Source organism: Vipera berus (assembly GCF_964194415.1).
Source record: "Vipera berus genome assembly, chromosome: 2".
Classification (NCBI taxonomy): Eukaryota; Metazoa; Chordata; class Lepidosauria; order Squamata; family Viperidae; genus Vipera; species Vipera berus.
Genome location: NC_138203.1, coordinates 144,738,060 through 144,755,590, shown reverse-complemented (window position 1 = coordinate 144,755,590; position 17,531 = coordinate 144,738,060). Strand labels below are relative to the sequence as shown.

General features: G+C 44.9%; 1 protein-coding gene across 5 annotated transcripts in view; it reads left to right on the top strand.

Annotated features, from left to right (window-relative positions):
• ITGA7 (integrin subunit alpha 7) overlaps positions 1–17,531 on the top strand; it is a 64,361-nt gene that overhangs the window by 29,784 nt on the left and 17,046 nt on the right. For 2 of the 5 annotated variants that reach the window (XM_081321398.1, XM_081321399.1), the window contains exons 2-15: positions 363–490; positions 2,450–2,529; positions 3,974–4,229; positions 4,977–5,099; positions 5,508–5,627; positions 10,672–10,879; positions 11,095–11,288; positions 11,656–11,744; positions 12,394–12,521; positions 13,143–13,238; positions 13,744–13,808; positions 14,255–14,424; positions 16,053–16,202; positions 17,203–17,315. In XM_081321398.1, the coding sequence (XP_081177524.1) occupies positions 363–490; positions 2,450–2,529; positions 3,974–4,229; positions 4,977–5,099; positions 5,508–5,627; positions 10,672–10,879; positions 11,095–11,288; positions 11,656–11,744; positions 12,394–12,521; positions 13,143–13,238; positions 13,744–13,808; positions 14,255–14,424; positions 16,053–16,202; positions 17,203–17,315 (1,920 nt within the window). The remainder of the gene's footprint in view (positions 1–362; positions 491–2,449; positions 2,530–3,973; positions 4,230–4,976; positions 5,100–5,507; positions 5,628–10,671; positions 10,880–11,094; positions 11,289–11,655; positions 11,745–12,393; positions 12,522–13,142; positions 13,239–13,743; positions 13,809–14,254; positions 14,425–16,052; positions 16,203–17,202; positions 17,316–17,531) is intronic. The other 3 variants (XM_081321401.1, XM_081321400.1, XM_081321402.1) reach the window with 3 other exon arrangements.

Genomic DNA, 17,531 nt, shown 5'->3' with positions numbered 1-17,531 from the left:
AACCAAAACTTCAGTTTGTTTATACAACTGACTTATCTGTCTTTCGTTATTAAAAATAATCCAGTGCAATAGGATACAAGATGCGAAGAATAAAACCGTGAAGAAGATACTCGGCAAAATAATAAGAGGTTTAAGAAACCATTTTATGAGACAACTGGACTGCAAGGACCAAAGTGCTAGCCCACGTTCAGCCAAAGGCCTGGTTGAAAAATCAAAGGCTTCACTTAGCATGCCAGAGCTGTCCAGATGCAGTACAGGCAGTAAAAAGCCCACATGTCTGATGGCCCCCTCCCCTGTCTTCCCATCTTTGTTCCTTCCCATCTTATTCCAGCCCCTCTAACTTTCTTCTCCATTCCTTTCAGGCTGTTGGTGGGAGCACCACAGGCTACTGCTCTGCCGGATCAACAGGCCCAAAGAACTGGTGGCTTATATGCCTGTCCTTTGACCTATGAAACTAAGGACTGTCAGCGTGTGCCCATCGATGAGGGAGGTATGCAACAGTGTGGTTAAGCTGGAGTGAAAAAAAATGAACTCTTCCTTCCAGACAACAACATTCCTTGTGTGATTTGGATCAGGCTCAGACTGGAGTCTGCGTTGTCTGTGATCAGAAGGGGACAACCTTGCCATGTAGCTAACTCGCTGTGGCCATGTTGCCATGGCCGACAGGTGAGATGGCCGCAGTGAGTTGGCTACGGCTAGTTGTACGATTCTGATCTCAGACAACCCAGATTGGCAAGACAACCCTGTGGCGAGATGGCTGCACCGGATTGGCGCAGTGTGATGGCTGGGGCGAGCCGGCTCCGATGAGATGGCCGCGGCGAGATGGTCACACGGAGTTGGCTGTGGCGAATTGCACTGAACCCATCTGTGATTCCTCCTGAGTTTACCAAAGGCTAAGCATAGAAACTTTTTCAGTCAGTGCAGGACCTGTGGCCCAAAACACTGGATAATCAAATGCCAAACATGCAGAAGGTGCTGGTTGCTGGCCACTAGAAAAACGTAAGTCACTTTGCCAGCTAGTGACTTCTAAATGTATTGGATTTCAATTCCTTTGGCCATCTACCTATTAGGGGTTGGGAAAGCGGGATCAACGCATCGGGAGACTATTATCACGGTGGGGAACATGGCCATTTGCAGGATTGAAAGCTTTTATAAAAATGACAAAAGCAGGATCTCATCATCATCATGATATAAGCTTCACCCTTTTTGTATGAAATCATGGCACATGTAGAAAAGGGGTGGAACTTGCACCTGCCCTCTTGACCTCTTAGTGACCCCCCTCTCTCTGCCCGCGAATGCCTCTGGTAGGAAGCTAAAGTTAAAATATGTGATGTCCAGAGCATGATTTCATCCTGACAATTTGCATTTCTTTAAAAGAAAGAAGTTCATCTGCATTAGATTCAGTATGTGATCTGGGGGCAATTCCTTGCTGACCTGTGTTATTCATGAGGCAGTGATGAAGAATGATCCTGGAGCTGCTGATTGGTCCTGACTGGACAATTTGCCAGCATAGAATCCTGTCCTACTGCCTCATTCTGGTTTCTAATTGCATTGTCAGAAATGTTCCCAAAAGGGCACATTTCCCTGTAGTGATAAAGGGAAGTCTTTGCAGTTGTCTAAGGGCAGGTGTAATTTGAAGTGGAGCAAGGAGGCTGGGAGGGAGATTAACTTTTTATCCCATGCTGCAGCCATGGTCTAAATTGCTCCTCTTAAACTGCTTAGAACTCATGGAAGAACAGATACGTACACATTGCCCTCTCTCTAGCTAATAATAGCCTTGGTGGAATCAGATACAGAAGATAGTTAAAGCCCCATTTCTGTAATGGTGATCGAAATCAGAGCCACACAGCTACTTTCAATTAAAGAAATTGAGATTGTTTAATGGGTAGTGCTGTGTGTGTGTGTGTGTGTATGTGTACGTGTGTGCGTGCAGTTTTTTCCCCCAAGGAAGAACTAAAGGAAAAATGCTGCATAATCAGTTTAATTTGATCCTAAGGATATATCCACATATCTACCTAAATGTGGCACAAACATGCTGCAGTTTGGTTTTTTTTACTCTTACCTCTTCCAGATTTAAGATACTGCTTTTCCTTTTATCTTTTTTTGCTGTGGATGCAATGTATCCTACTTCATTGATGATGTGGTTGCTGATGCAGTCAAGGTGAGACCTGTCTTGGTTGCTCAAGAAAGGCCTCTCTGGTCACTTGGACCTGCCCTTCTTGGCCATTTTGGCAATTTAAGCTATCATGGTTTGGTTTGGTTTTTTTGCCAGCTCATAGATTAAAAAATCATTTTAACGCAACTATCTGTCTGTGCCTTAGACATTCCTTTATTTGTTGGGATTTGTTGTACCATACATAGCAAGGAAAAGGGTCCTCTGTCCCCCAGTAACAGAGGATTAAATAGTCTTCCTTACTTAATATCTCTCCATTTCCTTCCCACTTTGCAGTTGATCTGAAGAAGGAGAGCAAGGAGAACCAGTGGCTGGGTGTTACTGTCAACAGCCAAGGCCCCGGAGGAAAGATTGTGGTCAGTGGCCATGACTGGATGGGTGGGTGGTCATTCTGTTTAACCTCTTTGGTTCTGGCCAAGTAACCTAACAGGGTCCAGCCTGGCATAGCTAAACTGCATCAGTCTGAGTTTATGAAGAGGTAGCGTGCTCAGCTATGAGGAAAGAGACTTAGGGAGCTATTGCAGCTAAGTCATGAGGGTAATGGAGAAACCTGAAGAGAGAGATTTCAAATGGGTTGTGATGGTGAAGGGTAAAGTTGGGGAAGATAAAATTGGAAAGAAAGCTTTTATTTGCTGTGTTCACACAAATAAAATCCATAAGACATAGGGAAAACCAAAGATACTCTTCCCAAACCCTCTTTGGATTATATTTTTCTACATAAAAGTTTGGGACGGCTACTCTGTGGTAGGAACTCCATCTTCACTGAAGACTTATAGATTTCAGCTTTTAGCTCCATCTATTGATTGCAAGAACCATGGCTTGTAGAGCACATTTTTCAAGCATTATATAGTTCTAACTTATCTGCCACAGTCCTAGGAAGACACTGGCTTATGTCATACCACCCATTCATAGCCTGAAGTGGTACCTTACAGGAAAGAATACATATTGTTTGTATTCATGTTTAAATCCAGTCACAAAGTATATTTCACTAATGTATGTCCATGAAGTGGGTCTGAATATACAGTACACACTATTCTAGTCATGATGTGTAGACTAAGGTGTATGTGATACTTTGGGCCTCCTGAGCAATTGTAGGAAAAGAAAATGCAATTTACCAGTGCTTTTTATTTATGTTTCTATCCATCCATCCATCTATTAAAATAGTATTGGCTTTTTCATCACCGAAGCAATCTCAAAGTGAGTGTTAGGCATTGTCAACTTGTCAAAATGTTTAAATCTTGTCTTGGAATTATCACTGTTCTCTGTTTTGTGCATGTTTTCATATATATTTAAATCTATAATTCATATTTTGGCTATTATTTGATAATTATCATGCCTTGGCTGGAGCTTCCCTACCTCGAGATAATGTTACCTCAGAAAGGATAATTAAAACCATGGTTAAAGCTCTTCCCTATTGCTTCCAGGGGTAGGCAACCTGGGCTCTTTTAAGACTCGTGGACTTCAACTCCCAGAATTCCTGAGCCAGCATGGCTCAGCATGGAAACCTCTCCCTTTCCCCTCAGCATGGCTGGCTCAGGAATTCTGGGAGTTGAAGTCCACGACTCATAAAAGAGCCCAGGTTGCCTATCCTTGGCTTAGGCACTACGAAAGAGAGGCTTATGGCCCAAACCCCACTCACAGCCTGAAATAGTACACTCCAGGGAGGTCCATGAATTCTCCTATGTTAACCTTTGACAAGACTACAGCCCTTTTATAACTAATGTTTGTGCAGAGATTCTAGAGGCAGCATACTTTCTAACTCTCTCTGTCCTGTCTCTTTTCTCCTCCCATGAATCCCAGACCTGCGCTCACTTGTATGAAGCCCGGAACCGTGTGAATGAGTCACTGGAGACGAGGCACGTGATCGGCCGTTGTTATGTACTCAGCGAAGGGCTGCAGGTGGCCGATGAACTGGATGGTGGCGAGTGGAAATTCTGTCAAGGGCGCGAACAGGGGCACGAGCGCTTTGGTTACTGCCAGCAGGGAATAGCCACGGGCTTCACTGCAGATAGGCATTACATCCTCTTTGGGGCTCCTGGCACATACAACTGGAAGGGTGAGCCTTTGCTTTCAACAAAGAATATGAAGTCAGGTAGACCCAACCCACACCTTGGCAAGCAGCGCAGTCATGCCATGCCCCCATTTGAAGCTGCAAATATTCTTCCCCAAACGAATGTCTGTGGGTACCATTCATGCCCTCATCAATTGGTATCCAAATCTGGGAATACGTCCTCCTAAGTGACTTACAGAAAGCCCATGGAGGGGGAAGGGGTGTCCGTATTTTCTGTACTGAATGGCACTGGATGGGTGTATCTTCTAACCCTCCAATCCTACAGGGAGATACCAGGGATTGGGTGGAGGGTTTTCAAATCCAACACATTGCCTCTGAAGGATAGGACCTCCCCAACATGACCAGTACCGGCAGGAGAATTCTTCTGTGCCGGAAAGTACAGATCATGGGCACAGTCACCACAGCACAGCACAACACGGCTACTGAAAAGACAAGCTAAGTCCCAGGATATTTCATGGCACCAATGGACAAGCAAATCTAGGGCTTGGGTCCCTAGGAAATGTTCACTTGGTCTTCTGCTCTTTGCTCCCAGCATTATTCTAGACTAGAGGACATCCTAGTTTTAAGCCTATGCCCAGATAGATTTGATAACAAGCCATTGCCTCTTTAGTTACCCCTACAGAAGGGCAAATCTGAGCAACATCCTTGCTTTCCTACTCTCCTGAAAGACTGGACATTTTCTCCAATGTCTCGCTCACTCTGCCCATCATTAACAGGTGTTTGGTTTGGCAGGGACCATACGGGCAGAGCTGAGTGTCTTGGATTTCAGTCACTACGACGATGGGCCGTATGAAGCCGGGGGAGAAAAGGACCAGGACCCCTCGCTCATCCCCTTGCCAGCTCACAGCTACCTCGGTACGGGGTTGTGCCCAGCAGGCCAAACACTACAGAGCAATCAGACAGGCCATCACAGGGCAGGGTGTTGGGGGCGGGAAGCTAAAAATTGACCAGTAAACATCATCCCAAGCTCATGAGCGGAGTCTTTGATTGGAAGAGTAAATTTCATTTGTAACAAGCTGCTATCTCCTTCTTTTGACCTGGGCAGTTAATATCTGGGAAGCAGAATGGGTTGATCAGCAACCATACGTGCCCTGAGTCATAACTGGGGCTCAACCAGACGATAATGTATGAGCGTAGCCCAAGCCCTGCAAGTCTCCTGACTCCTGCCCAATGCTCTGTGGTGTTTCCCTGCGTGGGCGCCAAACTTTCTCATACCGCTAACCATCTCTCTCCTCTCTCTCTCTCCTCCTATTGGCCTTGCAGGGATATTGTTTGTGACAAACATTGATAGCTCAGACCCTGATCAGTTGGTCTATAAAACGCCAGATCCCAGCGAACGGGTCCCCGGGACTGTTGGAGACGTAGCCCAGAATAGCTACTTAGGTTTGTAAGGTGTTGGTGTGCCCGTCTCCGTGATTTCTGCCTCTTGCCACCTCTTCCTCCCCACTATTATTTTTTTAGCTAGTGTCTGTTGTTTCCCCCTTCTGTTGTGTTTTGTCATTCCCCCTTCTCTGCCTCCCCTAATTCCTCCCCCCAGTTTGAGCATTCAAATTCTCAAGTCCTGCTACTTTCAACCAGCAGAGGGCGTCGGTCCCAGTGCCCGCTGGGCTCTAACTGTAAGAGAACAGGGATCTGATCATGGGGTTTTTTTTGTTTTTTTTAAACAGGCTGCTGTAACAGGGAGCATATGGCTAGAATAGGGGACCTGGGAAAAGCAGTTCAGTAAATAGCTTAATAATGACTGTTCAGCTCTCTCAAGGCAGCCTTTTTTTGATAGGGATCAGCACCACTAACCTGGAATCAAGAATAGCATAGCTTAAAAAACGGAAGTTGAGCTGCCAGGTGGGGCTATATAGGGACAGGGTGTGTCAAGCATGAAAAACTGGATCCACAAGTGCAGAGTTCAAGCTTACTACTTTATTATGTTCTGCCAATAATGCCTATAACTGCAGTTGCTCAGTGGTTAAGACAGGGGTCCTCAAGCTGGGGTCTGTGGACCAGTACCGGGCCGCGGCATGCCGGCAACCGATCCGCACAAACAAGCAAAGCCCCATCCGTGGGATGCAGGCAGCACACCAAACCATGCATTCTGCGGTCTGCGGAAAAACCTTTCTCCACAGAACCAGTCCCTGGTGCCCAAACACTTGGGGACCTCTGGGTTAAGATGCTGGGCTGGTCAGCTGGAAAGCCGGTAGCCCAGGTTTGAGACCTGAGTGGGGTGAGCTCCCTTCCTCGCCCTAGCTCTTGCCAACCTAGCAGTTTGAAAGCATGCAAATGCGAGTAGGTAAATAGGTACCATTTTGGAAGGAAGGTAACAGCACTCTGTGATGTCAAGTAGGCCAGATGACCACAAAAATGTCTTGGGACAGCACTGGCTTAATGGCTTTGAAACCTAGATGAACACCGTCCCCTACAGTCGCAATGACTAATGGAGTAAAATCTCCAGGGATTTCTTCACCTTTATTTTTTTACTTATATTAGAGGAATCTCCCCAGACTGGTAGCTCTTCCTTGGAACAATTAGATAAGACTCCAAGGAACTTGGTGTGTGTGTGTGTGTGTGTGTGCGCGCGCGCGCGAATCCTAACCCTTTTGCGGTTAAACAGAGATTCCAGGCTAACTCTGTGCTCGATCCCTCCTCCTCCCTGTCAGACTGGGTGCTTCTCAACTGGTGCAGAGAAGGTTGGTAATTCTGGATGAGTAGTTCTTGAACCCAGGAACGGGCCTTGACTCTAGTGCTGCTTTGGGCGGCATTCCTCTTACAGGTCCAAATACAGGGGTTCCGGGTGATTTCTGGTTTCAGATTTTGCTGGAGACGCATGTGATGTCAGTGATTAGAAGCACCAGTGCACAGGTTTAGCTGTAAATCATCTCTGGCTGTTTCCAGAAGGAGCTAATCTGATTTTAGTAGTGCACCTGCTGCTCCCAAGTGGATGACTGTAATGTGGCAGTCCTTATTAGTCAGTGCAGTGCAGTGCACTGACGGGCAGTATGGGAGCTTGGAAATGGGTGCAGGTGGCTGCTGTTCTGAGAGCTTGGTACTGATTGCAGATAGAAGACTGGTCCCCATTTTTAATGTGCTAGCACTATTTATCATTGGAGCATGTGGGTCATCAGGCCTTCTCTGTATCAATGCCAATCCTTTGGGGAAAAAAAAATATCCAAGAGGTCTGAATCTGTTTTCTTAGAAAACGGCTAAAGACCTACACAAGTTCTTGTTGCATTTTTGGAGTTGGTACACTTTATATAAAATGCCTACTTGTTTCCTTTGACAGCCCTGAGACTTCAGTGGCCCTATCCAAGCTGATATATAAATTTCTGCATTTTTGATAACAGAATTTAAGGCGATTTTTTTAGCACTGGTATTTTAATGCCATTTGTTGGAAACTAACCTGATCGCTGTTAAAGTGGTATGGTAAAATGTTAATAAATAAGGAAGATGAATGAAAGACCGCTGGGTTAATTTGGACCAGTCATTTTCTCTCAGCCCAAGTCACAGAGAGATTATTGTGGGGAAAATAGGATGAGGGAGTATGAGATAGGTTTGCTGCCTTGAGTTATTTATAAAATCAAAGGCGGGTTAAAAAAAAACCTAAAATAAAAAACCTGGGTCTCCATCATTCCTATTCCAAGGGAATAGGGCAGGAAGAAAAGTTTGCTAGGGCATATTTGTTTAGGAGAAAATGGAGCTTGGGCACTGATTTTGAGAGAGTCTACCTCAGGGGTGTCAAACTGCTGGCCCGCAGGCCGGATGCATCATGCAGAAGCCGCACCCACCTCTTTACTGGCAATACTGCTAAGCTTGTAAGCCGCCCTGAGTCTTTGGAGAAGGGCGGGATATAAATGGAATTTACAAAAAAATAGCAATACTGTCCCGATACGCTGCACGACGTCACGTGACATCGCGAGTTTGACATGTCTGGTCTACCTGGTGATCCAGCAGAAATTGATGTGAACAGCAACTATTGATCTAGTTAGTAAAATAGGAATTAATCATTTTTGATCAGTATTTCACCTCCTTTGCAGTTAAAGGTATTTTAAACATTTTTTGAAATTGAAGTCTATGGTCTGATGTAGGTTGGAACTGTCAAAACAAGGGTGAAGGACCCATTTTCTGGCCCCCTTTTGCCCTCCATTCACTACAGAGAGATGTAGATGAGAAAATTACTAAGTAACATCATCAGTGATAGAAGACGAACCCTGCTCTCTTCTAGCACTGAGGTTGTTACCTAGTTGGGTAACAAAACATCTGCAAGAAAACAACCAAGTTCAGAGAGGACCCAAGACTATTCCAAAGAATATTCCCTTCTATTGTAATATTTTTTGCAATATTTTTTTAATAAAGTCACCAATTTAGTATGACCATTTCTCCCTTATCCAACTCTCTCAGTCATGGGGATATATATGTAATATTCTGTTGTTGGGATCCTCTTCTGATGAAGTAGACTGTAGGCACAAAATTTTATGCTACAACAAAATTCCTAGACTTACAAATTACCACAAGAGCCTACTACTCCATTCCCAGAAGAATCGCAGGCTCTTTCCTGGGAATTAGCTGAAAAAGACTATTTTCTCTCAGATTTTAGAATAGAAAACTCAGTCTTCTGGGAGATTACCAGGGCGTGTATTTAAAGGAGCCTTTGCATTCCTGATCAAGAGCTGTTACTCAAGCCAAAAAAGCTCTCAGTCCCTTAGGAGTGGGAAATGACAACAGACCAAGGCCATGAGAGACTCTAATCAGACTGCAGAGCCTAGGAAGTTTGCCATTCCATTTTCAGAATGGAATGTTTTTGTCTTAAAAGAGATTTTCCCTCTCTAAATTATTCTTTCCCCTGGCCCCCGGTAAGCATGAAAGCAATTTCTTTTTTTCCGTTCCTGGTCTTTAGGATCCTGTGTTTCCTGCTGTTCTAGTTTTAAAGTATTGATTTCCCTCCTCTTCCCAAGCAGTCCTTATGATGGATGCATTCTGGCATACACGGTGGGAAGGGAGACAAAACTGAGGAAATCCAACAATCCCTTTCCTTAATGTGTGGCTCCCAAAGAGGAAGAACAGTACCCTTCACCAGTCTTATTACTGTGGTATAATCAGGGGAGCAGCACTGTTGACACTGCTATATTTTTTCTGTTGGCAGATAACAATTTAATTCAGCCACCAGGAAGAGCCATGTGCCACAAAGGATAAAGGGAAATAGTTGTAAAGGAGAACAGGCATCTTCAGTTCTCCAACCAATTCCACCATATAGAGCAGGGCTTTTCAACCAGTGGTGCGGGTACCACCTGTGGTACATTGGCATCTGACAGGTGGTATGCGACCATCCTAGAAAAGTGGTAGCGGGGGAGAGGAATGACCTGAACCGGTGGCAGCACCGCGCAAGCCTGAGTGAGAGACGGCTGGAGCTGCAGGACTGTCAGGGCTCAGCGGAAATGCCAGAATCAGCACTTCTTTGGGGCTGTCAGGGCTCAGCGGAAGCACCAGGATCAGCTCCAGCTGGAGCTTGACACTGATCCTGGTGCTTCTGCTGAGCCCAGAAGAAGCGCCGATCAGCTGGAATGTTGCAGCATCTCCAGGGTCTTGTGATTTACATTCAGATGCTTGGCAACTGATTCATATTTATTACGGTCACAGTGTCCCAGGGTCATGTGAAGTGACCCAAACCTGCTGCAACCACCTAGCAGAGGGGGGGGGGGAAATAAAAACCAAACACCCCCACCCCATCCCAGCTGCCAATCCTCAACAGAAATGCTCACAACAATGAAAACCTCGGACAGGAGGAAGAGCGCCACCGGGCGGGCAGGCAGGTGTCCTGGTTGGCTGTGCCTTGGGGGGCACTTTTTCATTGCCATTTTAACTTCAAATAGTCACTAAGCAAACTGTTGTAAGTCGAGAACTACCTGTACTTCATCACTTTTTCTTTTCTTTTTTTTTTGGTCATCAAGTTTTTGACACCTTGCTAGGCGACTGGTGGTACTCGGATGTTGCCATATCCTAAAAGTGGTACAATGGGTGAAAAGGTTGAAAAGCCCTGATATAGAGTAAATTGCCATTTGTGCAACACCGAGGCTTAGGTTCCAAAACCAAACCTAAAGACTGGATAAAAAAGATGACTCAAGGACCTTATTGTTCTCAGATATGATTTTAGTGGCTTTCCTCCTCTGAACAATTGAGGAACCAAAATGTCAAACCTGTTGAAAGTAGGTCTTGGGCCTGTGATGTTTATGAATGGTGTGTGCACGTGAGCATGCAGGTGTGTGTGCATGTTTGTGCATTGACGAACTAGGTCTAGAACTGGCATTGGTACTGGTATTGAAAGCTCATGATTTGATAGCCCATCTCATAAGTTTTGGAATGAAAATTCTGGGAATGTTGCGTTAACGCCCAGTAAACGCCTCTTTCTCAAATAACGAAGTTCCCCTTCCTCGGTTTCCAGGCTTTTCGGTAGACTCTGGAGTGGGGATAACCAGGAAGAATGAGCTGAGCTTTGTAACAGGGGCACCCCGAGCGAATCATATTGGATCAGTGGTGATCCTGCATCAAGACAACGTTAACCGCTTAGTGCCTGAGGTTATCCTCTCAGGAGAGAAACTGGCTTCGTCCTTTGGCTACTCTCTGGCTGTAGTAGACCTCAATCACGATGGGTAAGTTATGTGGGATGGAAAGAGCACTATGGGCGAAAGGCTCTTTGCTCCATGCTCTGTTTGATGTTCTACTCTGGTTTCGCACTGGGTGGTCCATTGCCCTCTCTGGCCCAAGTGCCCAGGGGTAAACAGTGGGGCATACTTGGAGCAGAGCTTGAAAAGCAACCGAGGAAGAGAACAAGAAGTGAGCCACACTTACAACTTGTTTCCTTTAGATGGATGGACTTGGTGGTCGGAGCACCAAACTTCTTTGATCGAAAGGAACGAATCGGGGGTGCTGTCTACGTGTACATCAACCAGGCAGGGTGCTGGGAAAACAACCTGCCCATTCGCCTCAATGGCACCTCTGACTCCCTGTTTGGCATCACAGTGGGTGCCACTGGTGATCTCAACCAAGATGGTTTTCAAGGTGAGAATCTGGAACCTGTGGTGGGAAAGAGGGGCACAAGTTCTTAGGCTGGTTCTACGTGGTACAACCTGAGAATCTGAGTTAAATTTAGGGAGGTTCTGGAGGCCAAGCAGAATAGACAAGCTGGGAAGCAAGACTCTCAGGATCAGAGGGACAAAGGTTCAAAGCCTGTGGGTAGGACAGTATTGGGTGGCTCTTGGAGTAGAAAGAGAACCATTAGAAAAGGACACGTGTGTGAGAAAAGAAAGTAGAAGAGAGACAATATCTATGTTAGAAGTTCCAATGCAAGCTGGAAATTTGAAATATAATCACTGTTGCTATGATCTGCAGTTCTTACCTCCGTCTGCCCCAATTTCCTTCTTTCCAGACTTTGCGGTTGGAGCACCAATGGATGGTGATGGGAAAGTCTACATCTATCATGGCAGTAACTTGGGAATTGTGACGAAACCTGCCCAGGTTAGTTCCCTTTCAAGTTAAGTCAAATGACTGAGAAATACCACATCTTTATGCTCTGCCTTGGCTCTACAGATGTAGAAAGTAAGGAAGGTGACCTTGATAGAGATGTGGAGGAACTGTTGCCTAAGCCAATGGTTCTCAACAGGGCCAGATGGCCCCTTGGAGGCCTTGGAATATTTCAAGAGGGCCACAGGTGAAAAACACGTAATGCGGTGACAGCGTGCGCCAAGGAGGACACAGAAAAGCTGTGACCGTGTTATTATTTTAAAAAGCTGTAAATATTGCCTTCTAGATACCAGAAAATGCACTAGTTACTGTCCCGTGTGTATATCTGGTCATGGGATCTGGAAAGGGATCCACAAGATTGGGAGGGCACCATGGGTAAAAAAAAGGCAAAAAAGAAAAGTGGAAGCATTTTTTAAGTCCAAAGCAACAAGATAACATTTAGAAGCGGCTCGTAAAGATACGTCCCTAACTCATTGGAGCACAAGAAAGGGGAGGAGGTACAGCATGACCAGATTTGCCAGACTTTGTCTCAATAAAAGTCATTTAGCCTTCCTGGGGTGATGATATCCTAGTCTAATCTATTCCCTTCCCTCTATTTATCATCCTTACTTTCTTCTGATTACTACACCCTTGATCTCTGTAGATCCTGACTGGGGAGAGCGTCGGCATCAAGATGTTTGGCTATTCCTTTTCTGGAGGGCTGGATACTGATAACAATTTTTATCCAGATCTCCTAGTGGGCTCACTGTTTGACACAGTTGTATTGTACAGGTAAATCTGGGGGGGGGAGGGGGGGGGAGTAGAGAAATGAACTTCGACAATCAAGTTGCTTGAAGGGAAGCTCATTCAGTGATTTTGGGCCAACAAGCAAGAGTGGTCTTGTACAGAAAAACAGGAGGATGGAAGAGTGTGAGCTCCTATACAATAAGCAGGATAAAAAAAAATCTAACAAGTTGCAGCCTCCCACAGAGAAACTAGTGTAGATTTTATGAATAGCAAATATCAGTAACTGAATACCAGGCTATACTTAGGGACTACCAGCCAAACTATTATGTAAAAGAAATGCCCTATATGAGCACATGAAGGAGATGGGATTGGGAATTCCACCACAATTATGATTAGATCAGTGCATAACCTATATGACTGTCATCTCTTACTACTGTAGTGGCAATTGGAAACAGATTTGAGGAAAACATGACAGGAGCATAAAGGACCATATTGTATCTCTGCCATAAGCGTGAGAACGTTTCCATCCCATTTGGATGTTCAGTTAGGATCTTGAGCATTGCCAAATGCCGTCAGAACTCATCTGTATTTAACATTTTGGGCTTCAGTGAGCCTCACTCTCTGCAGCTGGCTCAGTTTCTTACTGCTATCCAATGTATTTTTTAGATCTCGGCCTGTCGTCCATATCTCCAGAAATATTACTGCCAACCCTCAAAATGTTGACCTGGAAAATGTTAACTGCCGCTATATGGAAGGCATCTGGTGAGGAAAATCTCCTCTTCCTTGATTGTATCTCCTTGCTTCTGCAACCTGTCCTAATCCTTTTCTTTGTGAACACCAAGCAGATGTTTCATGAATACGCCTGGAGCTTTGATGCTGTTTCATAGACTATTCTATGACAAGAAAATGATATACGATTATTTTTCTGGGCCTGCTCATTACAATCCCAGACTTGATATGCCATCAGATGCAATACGCACCCACTCTTTGCATGCTCCAAATCACCTTTTCTTCCTTGAATTCTGTTGCTGCACAGCCCAAGTTAATAATCTTCCATTGCTGAATGAGCATTTTTAGAGTGTGCTGTTCTACTGTGTGCTTTGTGATTGGCAAGCAGGACAGAAAACAGGAGAACTACATTTGTAAATTCTTGTCATGAGAACCAAAAGGCTGAATTGGGGTTGCCAGGCCATTGTGATGGTGCGGTAAATAATTAGTTTTTAAAAGGTCAGGGCCTATTTTCTTTCTTTCTTTCTGCTTTCTTTAGCAGTGTGGAAATACAAGCCTGTTTCATCTATACAGCCAACCCTTCAAGCTATAGCCCACCCATCAGTGAGTATTGACTGGAACTTTCCAAGATTCTTGGCTTTTAAATATCCTTATAGTCTTGGTTTTGTGTCACTGTTTCAACGCCTGGATCAGGGGTAGGCAACCTCGGCTCTTTTATGACTCATGGACTTCAACTCCCAGAATTCCTCAGTCAGCATAGCTGACTGAGGAATTCTGGGAGTTGAAGTCCATGAGTCATAAAAGAGCCGAGGTTGCCTACCCCTGGCCTAAATCATAACGGTGTTAGAGAATTAGCCCCATTGTAGTTGGTGTACTATATCCTATGGCCTGTATAGTAGATCAGCCTCTTAAAATTGGGCAAGGGAATTCTGTTCAAGGAATAGAAGACTTCAACAAACTAAATCTGGACACAATTAGAAATAACTTTTGGTCTTTTTTCTTTCACCTTCTTCTCTGCCCCAGCTCACAGCCTCTCCTTCTTCCCCTAGGACTTGAATACAGTTTTGAGGCTGACGGTGACCACCGGCAGCAAGGAAAACCTTCTAGAGCCTTTTTCCGAAAGCAGAAGGAAAAAGACCTTGAGCACCAGTACTCTGGAACGCTGGAGCTGCCTAAACAACAATCAAAGACTTGCACAAAGGCCATCCTGCAGCTGAAGGTGAGTGTCGCAGCGGATATCTTGCCGGGTCTCTTAGCACTTGATTTCTGGAAGCCACCTTAAAGGTAGGTGACTTTAAGAAAGGTAAGTACCTAAGTAGCTTTCCTTGGTCTGTGCTAAAAAGAAGCTGGTTTAAGCATGTGGTTGACAAGATCCAGGATACTATTCTGCGTTGACATAAGGCAGGGGTGTCAAACTCAATTTCATTGAGGGCCGCATCAGCATTGCGGTTGCCCTCAGGGGGCCAGGTGGGTGTGGCCTGGGTGGGCGTGGCCTACTGGGTGGGCATGGCTAGAGTGCGTATGGCCTACTGGGTGGGCGTGGCCAGCTCTACATCGTTCGCATCAAGGGGGCCTGGGCAGGAGTGGGACAGATCTGAGTCTCTGGCAGGAGGAGGGTCTCTGGGCCAGGGCCAAGGCAGTGGGGGCCGTTCCCTCACTGTTTCCAGGATGGCTACGCGGGCCGCATGAAACCACTTCGCGGGCCGGATCCGGCCCCCGGGCCTTGTGTTTGACATGTCTGACATAAGGAGTTCCCCCATTTTGCTTTTTGTGGTTGATGGAACTTAGAGAATAAAAAAGATGGAAGATGGATGTGTCTCGTCACCCTGTATTTGAAGCTTCTCTGTAATCACCACAAGCTGAATTTGGGGAAAAAAAAGCCAAGTAAGTCAGGGTGCTTGCGGTAGATTTTCGATAATAATAGTCATAAAATTCTTTGAGTGAACAAGAACTTTGTTCTAACAACAGAAGATTTTCTATGCTGGGCTATTCTGTAGGTGGGAGGGAAGGCTTGGTTTATTTCAGGCTCCTTTTTGAATTTTTAATTTCCATTGATAAAATATGGCCTGCATCCAGGGTTGTGTCAGTGAATCTCTACTTACACAATGGTATCTCCTCTTTCTCCGTAGATCTCTCAAGCCCCCGAAGCAAATTAGAGGGTGGGGGTGGACAGTGAGAGTCCTTTGTCCCAGCCTCTGGGACCCAGCCTCTGTTTCAAGACTTTTCATTTATTTAATTCCTGTTAAAATACCTTCACTAGGAAGCTGTTTTATTCAGATCTTCCCATGTCATGTCTAAGAAGTCTGAGGCAATGACTAATTTACAAATACTTGGCCCAGTTTTTAGCATCTAAACAACAAATTAACCTATCAGACCCATCTGCATTTAGGTTTTACCATATTGCATTGATTCCTACCATTCCCCCATCCAGTTAAGCTTTTCCACCCTAACATTTCTAATGGCCTGTTATTAACCACCACATCCTGCCTGAAATATTGGCTATGAACTCACAGCTGTGGCCTCTTGTCACCATGGCGCTCACAGGAACTAAGGAGCAAGGGGAGAAGTTTAAGGTATGCAAAATTTGCCGTGAAATATTCCAAGGCGGAAGCAGACCATTCCTCCTGGAATAGGCCATTCCAAATGTTCCAGAAGCCCAGCTCTGAAAACAAAAAGAAGAATCTGTTCTGAATGTTAGTTCGGAGCCCTCAGAAGGACTCCCATTTCCAGACTCAACCAGTTCAAAATCATTTTGGGCTTTTGACTACACTATGGTAAACATTTTGAGAATTGTATTCCAAAATTGTTTTAGGGAAGCAACGCATGTTGTGGTTGTCGTTATTATAGGAGCAAGTCCGGGACAAGCTGCATCCCATTGCTGTGATGATGACCTACAACATCAAGCGCAGCCGCAACAGACGTCAGATCCCAGGGGCCACTCTGGGGCCCCTCTCCCCTGTTTTGAATGCTGTGCCACATAACTCTCAGAGGATTGAGGTAGGCAAGCATCTGAGGACAAGGTTGTGTGAAGGAGACGGTTTTCTCCCCCCTCTTGTTCAAAGGTTAACTAGGAGAGAAAGTGGGCTCTATTAATCATTGTTATTACTGTTTCGGAATCCCTGGGTTAGGAGGTTGAACAAACAGCTGAAGATAAGGAGTCAAATAAGAAAAATCTATGGCTGGTCCTGGTTGTTCTTTTTGAATATAGAATTATGGATTTATCTGAGTGCCACATTCTTCCAAAGCAGTGTGCAATGTATAGCACTTCACAAAGCACAGCGAAGTGGCTAGTAATGTCATAAGCAACTGAGGGCTTTTTTAAAAAAAAAATAGCATGAAATTGCAACATTCCTCCCCCCCCCACCTTTGCCTCGGGCAAACTGTGGGAACATTTAAACACAAATTATGTGTTTCAATTAATTATGCATTATATTACAGGTGCCCTAGGGTTTCTGGGGGAAAGGCGATGATTCAAGCCTGTTTAATGACAAGTTTCTCTTGCCGTTCAATGCGCCTTTTGCTATTTTTATATGTATTATATTACAGCTTAGTTGGATGTTGCTGTGTTTAAAGAATAACAAAAAGTCAGTTAGTCACAGCTTGATAAATTTTACCACCTCTTCCTAAGGAGATAATCTGCAATAATTGCATCATCTATTCCCTTATTATGGCAGCCTCCTTTGTATCAATAACAATTGCCAGTTTTCCTGTTTGCATGACTCATGATTCAATTACGCATGTTACTTTTGGGGCCAATATTTGCAGTTTGATGGGGAGGCCCAATAAGTTTGCAATCAGAAGATGCCAGGATCCTCTGTAGCATATAGCTAACAAATCACATTTCTTAGGAGAACAAAGAAGCAGCCATGTCCACTCACTATGCTCTGAGTCAGTCTGGGGCTTGAACCCAATTCTTTGTCAAACCTAGCAGAATTCCTCTGGAGTGACTTCCCCTTTTAGCTGTGGCTTTTGACTTTGAAGCCCTGTGTTCTTGCAGGTCAATTTCCTCAAGCAAGGCTGTGGGGAGGATAAAATCTGCCAAAGCAACCTGCAGCTGAAATACAAGTTCCACTCTCGTGTTGATGTTGCTGTATTCCAACCTCTACCCAGGTATGAACAAAATCCAAATTCCCATTTGATGGTAACAGTGATTTTATATCCCAAGATTATTCTAGGATGTAGAGTAGAACTATCCCTGTAGCTGATGTACCAAAGAAGAAGAATACAAATGAATCTCCATTTCCAAGGTGGTTTTGCAGCTTCAGCTTTTTAGCATGTCTGAATGGGTTGTAGGATACTACAAACATCAGTGTTATCAGAAAATCA